Here is a 7,792-nt window from a genome sequence, read left to right on the forward strand (position 1 = left end):
ATCTTTCGAAAAGATTCCAAGAACGAAATATAATATTTAGACTTCGAAAGACTACTCGAAAGATGCTTATCTATCGAGCTGTCTTCGATCGAAAGATGGTCTTTCGATGTCGTAGGATATCTTTCGAATGCTTCTGACACACTGACACGAAGTTGACGGGTAGGTGGGAAAGGTGATGGGTTGGTGCACAACTTTCGGCAGAAGGTATGTGCAGACACAACTTTTCACCAACTTTTTGACTTTCAAATAAAATTTCCCAAAATGGTAAACCTTATCCAGAAGGTCTGGTCACCGAAACACACCGGAGATGTGGCCGGAAAACACCAAGTTACTTAAAAACAGATTTTTAAGTTACCCAACCCAACCTTGAACACTCCCGAAAGGTTTAGAACTCGTTTTCAGTTTAAAAATGCAAGAAAACCACCAAAAACGGGTGCTAAACCAAGTGTCCAAACACACCAAGAACTTGAACAAACCCGGTTTTAAACAAGGTAAAGAGCCACGGCTCTGATACCACTTGTAGGTCCCTCTCGGAGGATGACGAACCTAAACCTTGTTATACAAACCCACTAGCGAGTGCGGAATCCAAGCTAGCAAGCAAACCGAGATGAAACAAGTATAAACACAAACAAACAAAGGTTCACCGATTAACACCACTGTATTAATACGAATGAAGGTTCCGGTTACAAGCACTATGTTCACAAATGTGTTTTGCAAACTCTCAAAGTGTGTGTGTGTGTTTTGGACAGAATGCTCTCAAAGTGTCTCTCTATCCTTCTGTGTGCATCTAAACTGAAAAGAACACACTGCATGGGTATTTATACCCAAACACAGCAGGTCTGACCGAAGGATCCGATAGATGTCACGAAGGATCATCTATCGATGTTGAACCTGTCGAAGGATTAGGAATACTGATCGAAAGATCATCTTTCGATCAGACTTCCATCGAAGGGTTCGCAGTGACCTCGAAGGACTATCTATCGAGGTCCATCCATCGAGGGTTCAACTTTTGAGCTCATCGAAGGATCTAACTATCCTTCGATGAGATATCCTTCGAACCAGACATGTTACATGCATAAACTAACTGTTTGGCCAAGTCAAACTAGGAGGATAGTTGACTTGGTCAAACTTACAAGACTAACATAGACATCGTTTTACATCGAGGCTGAATACAGACAAAGTACAGACACAAGTGCACCAACAGCTGTGATTGGTCAACTGGTTTTCGGCCGGCTTGGAGACCGTGTCGGACGTCGTCGTGTGTATGGTGTTTCTCTCATCATGATGGTAGTGGGGTCTATTGGATGCGGATTATCGCTCTCTAGTTTGACGTCGATGGTGTTTGTGAGCCTTGGGTTCTTTCGGTTCTTGCTTGGGATGGGAATAGGAGGGGACTACCCATTATCGGCCACGATTATGGCGGAGTTCGCTAATAAGCGGACTCGTGGAGCGTTTATAGCAGGTGTGTTCTCCATGCAAGGGTTTGGGATACTTTTGAGTTCGCTCGTGTCCATGATAGTGTGCTCCATTTTCGAAGCTAGTGCCAACAAGCACAATCTAGAAAAGTCGTCCGAACTTGCACCGTTAGTAAACATTGCTCCTGTCCCGCCTGAATCGGACCTGGCATGGCGGCTTATTCTCATGATTGGTGCGATTCCAGCATCTATGACTTATTATTGGCGGATGAAGATGCCAGAAACCGCACGGTAGTAACAACTCATACATCACAATTTTGTAGTTTCTTATATTTGTTTCACATGAGGTTGTCGCCCCTACCAAGGGCAACTTCTTGGTCTTACTCTTCGTAACCTGACCAAGAAGTCGCCCTTGTAAAACAATTGCAAGAATATATCCACTTGCATAATATTTATTATTTATATAAAAATAACCATATATATTCCGTCAAACTTCACTCTTAACTCATGGCTTTCTTTGAGTATTCCTTCTACAGATTCACTGCTTTGGTGGAGAACAACGCATTACAAGCAGCAAAAGACATAGGAAAAGTGATGAACGTACCACTGAGTACAATCCAAGAAGATGTCGAGATGATAAACACGCCGAACACTCGTGCTGCTCTCTCCAACACCTACCCTTTCTTCTCTCGCGAATTTCTCCGACGTCACGGGCGTGATCTCATCGCCGCATCCATCAACTGGCTTCTCATCGATATTGTCTTCTACAGCCTCAACTTATTCCAATATCATGCGTTTAGAGGCCTTATGAAATCAAAGATAAACATCAACCTATACCAAGATGCAATGCAAATCGCCAAATACCAAGCACTCATTGCCATTTGTGCAACCATTCCTGGATATATCGTGACAGTTTACATGATTGATCATGTCGGGAGAGTCAAGATTCAAGCAGCAGGGTTCTTTTTCATGGCTATAAGCTTGTTCACAATCGCAAAAGTCAACAAAGGTGATTGGGGATCAAATCAAGGTCCCGGTTTCATTATCCTCTATGGACTTACTTTCTTTTTTTCCAATTTTGGGCCCAACACTACAACCTTTATAGTTCCTGCTGAGCTTTTTCCCGCGAGGTTTCGTGCAACTTGTCATGGGATCTCGGGTGCGGTTGGAAAACTAGGGGCGATAATCGGGTTGATCGGGTTTATATTGGCTTCTCGTGAGGAGCCAAAAGGTATTGAGGCGACGCATACGTTGATGGCGATGGGCGGGGTTTGTGTTTTAGGGTTTTTTGTGACGTATTTTTTTACTAGAGAAACAATGGGACGGTCGTTGGAGGAGAATGAGAATGTTGATGAGCTTACTGGTGTTTGGTTTGTTAGATTTTGGCCTCACAAAGTTTGGGATAAAAGAAATGAAGTAAACACAGGTGAAAGGATGTCTCTTTATTGAGATATTATTTTTGTGTTTGATTGCATCCACAAAATTTTTTGAAGGCGTTTGAATTGGCATTTAGCAAGCTCAAACACCCTTTAAAGATAGTAGAAGTGATGACCACGATGATTAGATGAAAGTTTATGTAAAGACGTGTGCCCATGTATCATATTGGTATATAGATTTAATGAAATTGGGAGTGTTAGCTTGTATAACTGTTTTTTGAGACCCAAAAAAAGTGGGTTATTGGATTATATCGCGCTCTTAATTATTGGGTATTGGGCCAATGAGCTAGTGGTAGAGTAGTAAGGGAGAGACCTTATGTTCCAAGTGATCCAAGTTCAATTCCTACCCTTACCATTTAGTTTATGCGGCACCTGGTGATGATGGGAGACTAGACGAGTAGGCGGTGATTGCTAGTTCGATCCTTGAACTGTGCGGGTTTTACCTCACCGCACTGTCGTGCCTTCGGGCGAGTGTTCACGGGCTTCGACCCTAGGTGAGGGTTTTCCCCGGTTCGGAAGGCGAGTGTATCCCGATGTAGAGGATTCGTTGGCCGTTCAAAAAAAAAATTATTGGGTATTGGGCAATGCCACTCCCAACTATCACTTGTGACTCCCATCACTTCCAACTTAACACTTTATGTGTTGTGTAACTCCGGTTGAGTGGTTTTTTGCTCCCTTTTTATCTTTTAGGAGCAGATTCACCTGTAGTCATTAGTAATTCATAAAGTGTTAGGCTAATATCACCAATAACACAAGTCAAACACTAAGAAATGTTCACATGTGGAGTGACATAACATACAAAGTGTTAAATTGAGAGTGATGGGAGTCACAGTGATAGTTAAGAGTGAGAGCATCAAATACCTAATAGTTAGAAGTGATAAAATCCAATAACCTAAAAAAAGTTTATGTTTTTTTTCTTGTAAAAGTTTGTTTATTATGTCAAACACCATCTCTTTATTAGTAGGGTAAATTACACTTTTCGTCCTTTATGTTTGTATCGGATTGCGATGGATGCCCTTTAACTTCAATTATTATAGTCACAATCCTTTATTTGTAAAATCCATTACACTCTACGTCATTTGGCCTTAACTTGGTTAAAATTTTCAGTTAAGTATACATGTGTCTAGCATATAAGGGTATATTGGTAATTTTACTCATTTATTTAGATAAAATAAATTTGAACAGTAAAACTTTTAATATATAACTATATCAATCTCTCTCACAAAAACTACCTTCTACATTCCGAGAACACCACCATAAAAGCACCAGCTACCACCACCTTTACCACCATAATCACCAGCTACCCCCACCTCCACCACCATAACCACCAAATTACCTTTTACATCAGTATCTTACAGGAACCCAATGAAAATGTTCTCTGCGTTACACACCTCCATCGGTTGCGTCAATGATGACACACCCACAAACCCGTAACGTCTGATGACTGTCGTTAGGGTCAATCAAAAACCTAAATATGCTACGTAGATAGCGTAACTAGGGTATCGTATCCACGAGGAATTAGTGGTCAGTGTTAAAGAAATTAATTAAAACTAAACTATCTAATTCGGGGGTTTGTTTGTTTGATTGTAAAAGCTAAGGAACTAATTAAGAGAGTTGTAATCAATACGAGAAAGAATAACCTCTACCCGGAATCCCAATTACCCGTTTAACATCAAAACCTGTTTACCGATTCAAAACACCACATAGACATGGCCTCAGAATTAATCAATCTGATTAGTTATCAAGGATAGTTTTTAAGATTCACTATGCAACCTAATAACCCGTTCGATTGTATCAACTACCCGCCAATTTACCAACCCGCTAACAACACAAGAAAGTTGCCAATACGCTTAATAAACGACAAATAGTTCAAACACAATAAACGTTTACTGTCACAGCCCTTGGCCCCGGTTTGACCCGGTCCAGAGCCGTGAGGCAGGAAATCCCATGGTATTTAATTTAGGCGACAGCATAATACTCAAATGCCCGTTTAGTTATTACATCAAGTTTAGGGGTAAAACCCTGTAATTTACAATAAGGTGATTTCTCGGGAAAATCTTTATTTCTCAAAACATGTTTCTTTATTTATTTACATTGAGCCACTTTTCTAAGCTTGTAGTGCTCCACGGCACTTTTCTTGGATCACAACAGATCACCTGAAACATGTTTGAAAAAGGTTTTGTCAACGGGGAAATACTGAGTGAATCATTCATTTTAATTAAAATGACACGTTGTTATAATTTACACTATTAAGAGCGATTACAGTGTTTCCATATCAACCAACTACCCACAATATTTGTCACTCGACCGGATCTGTGACTGTGGTCATATCACTGTTGGGTCCGTTCACCCACAAGTGACATTAATCACTATTAGGTCGGACTACCTAATAGTGTATATCATGATTTAGGCTCGCTCACTTAAAATGATACAAATAAAAGTAATGTGCACAATACCCCACATACTGGTTGTAAACTTGGCGATTACAAAGACTTAATCCCTGTAATTATAACTTTGGAAAATAATTTGGAGTATTGTAAAACAGTTGATAAAAAGAGAATGACTCACATTGCAGACTTAACGAGCAGAGTATAAGCCTACTGATTAGCCTTGATTAACCTAATTTAAATAACAATGCACACACAAACGGGTTAGTAATTAATACAGCAGTTACGTCAATTCACGAGATTAAACCCTCACAGCGATTAATAAGGTGCAATACTTAACAATTCAACGGATTCACAACGAATGACAGAGTATAGTCTGAGTTCGAACAGCACTCAAACATTCAAGTCGAAATCACGATGAATAACAAAGTATAAACTCAATTTGAGCAGCACTCAAACAATCGTTGGATTGTTACAATCGATCGGACGTTGCATCGTATTAGCGATCGAGTTATTACCCTGATTGCGGCAGCGTTTCGAGATTAGTGTGTGTTGTATATTAATCGAACTATAACTCAGTGGATATTGTGAATTTGTATGTCGAACGAACAGCAAACTGCAAGTGCCAGGGCCCCCTATATATACTGAATTTTTGTTCCCCCCGCGTGTCGCGACAGAGGACATAAGTCCTGTCGCGTGTCGCGACGGATGACAATCTACCCTAGGGTAGCCCTGTCACCTGCATAGCCTTGCTGAGTTGCTGAATTCGTGAAATTCTATTTCGACAACGTTTTGTTTAGATAATCGTAACTTAGGGTTTATCCCCCCCCCCCCGAGTTTTAGGGGCCCTGATCCTGATTCTGATTGTTCTGAAACTTTCAGGGTTTATGCAGAATTACTTGGGTGTCTTAATTAGGGTTTCCTTATTGGATAATTAACCTACTAAGTATTAATTTTAGTGAGAGTTGTTACATCCTCCCCACCTTAAGAAAAATCTCGTCCTCGAGATTTACTGGAATAAATGAGGATGTTTCCGCTTCATTTCTGATTCCAGCTCCCAAGTGTATTCTGGTCCTCTTTTTGAATTCCATTTGACTTTGACAAATACTAGTCATTTGTGTTTGAGAAACTTGACTTTTCTATCTTCTATATGTAGTGGTTTCTCTACGAATTTCAGTTTTTCATTTACCTCTACATCTTGAAGAGGTATTACCAGGGATTCGTCAGATAAACATTTCTTGAGATTGGATACATGAAATACATCATGTACTCCCGCTAATTCTTCTGGTAGTTGTAGACGATAAGCAACTGGTCCTATTCGTTGTATTACTAGAAATGGTCCTATGTATCTTGGACTTAGCTTTCCTTTCTTACCGAATCTATTACTCCTTTCCAAGGAGAGACTTTCAAAAGTACTTTGTCTCCGACTTGAAATTCTAGTGGCTTGCGGCGATTGTCTGCATAGCTTTTCTGGCGATATCTAGCAGTCTTCAGTCTCTCTTTGATTTGAGTTATCTTGTCAGTAGTTTCTTGCACAATTTCCGGACCTGATAATTGACTTTCTCCTACTTCTGCCCAACAAACTGGGGTTCTGCACTTGCGTCCATACAGTGCTTCGAACGGAGCAGCTTCGATGCTTGAATGATAACTATTGTTATAGGAGAATTCAATTAAGGGTAAGTGGTTATCCCAATTACCACCAAAATCAATTACACATGCTCGAAGCATGTCTTCCAGGGTTTGTATCGTCCTTTCACTTTGTCCGTCTATTTGTGGATGATATGTCGTACTCAAATTTAGTCGGGTTCCCATTGCTTTCTGGAAACTAGTCCAGAAATGGGAAGTGAAACGACTATCCCTATCCGATACAATGGAGAGTGGAACTCCATGTAAGGATACCACTTCGTCTACGTACAACTTTGCTAACCTTTCCATGCTAAAGATTTCTTTCATAGGTAGGAAATGAGCTGATTTGGTTAATCGGTCCACAATTACCCAAATTGCTTCATGTCACACCCCGATTTCCACGTGTATCACCGGTGGGCCCGGTGGGGGATTACCGTGACGTAGTTGGCAATAATATAGTCAAACCACACAATTATATGAATGCACAGCGGAAGCAAAAAGATAAATATAATTCAACCTTTTGAATGTAATATCAAGTGTATTACAGAAGTCGAATGTATCCACAGCGGATCAAAATAACGATAAAATATTGTTCATTCAGATACCGCATCGAGTTTGCGAGACTATTCGTGATGCTTAGGAAGCTATTACCAGCCAATTTCGTATAGTACCTGCACTTAATCTTTTGGGGAAAAATACGTCAGTTTACACTGGTAAATACGTTCAACTGACACATTTGAAAATGTTTATTTAAAATTGATTTGAATGCACGAGGCACAAACTCTTTTATAACTTGGGAAAATTATTAAAATCTTGTGAACGTATTACATGTCCTTTTATGCGTTCAGTAGCCCGGATCCTGTCCGGGTTAAAGATTAATAGACACACCACATTGCGTAAAACCGTAGTATAAAAACCAACGGCTACG

At 40.2% G+C, this 7,792-nt stretch overlaps 1 protein-coding gene across 1 annotated transcript; it reads left to right on the top strand.

The window, feature by feature from the left end:
* Nucleotides 1-1,209: 1,209 nt before the first annotated feature.
* On the top strand, nucleotides 1,210-3,058 carry LOC110872261 (probable inorganic phosphate transporter 1-9). Its single transcript, XM_022121034.2, has 2 exons — nucleotides 1,210-1,706; nucleotides 1,952-3,058. Exons 1-2 carry the CDS (start codon nucleotides 1,282-1,284, stop codon nucleotides 2,862-2,864), a joined length of 1,338 nt encoding a protein of 445 aa, XP_021976726.1. The 5' UTR covers nucleotides 1,210-1,281; the 3' UTR covers nucleotides 2,865-3,058.
* Nucleotides 3,059-7,792: the final 4,734 nt, after the last annotated feature.

This window comes from Helianthus annuus, chromosome 8 (genome assembly GCF_002127325.2).
Source record: "Helianthus annuus cultivar XRQ/B chromosome 8, HanXRQr2.0-SUNRISE, whole genome shotgun sequence".
Lineage (NCBI taxonomy): Eukaryota > Viridiplantae > Streptophyta > Magnoliopsida > Asterales > Asteraceae > Helianthus > Helianthus annuus.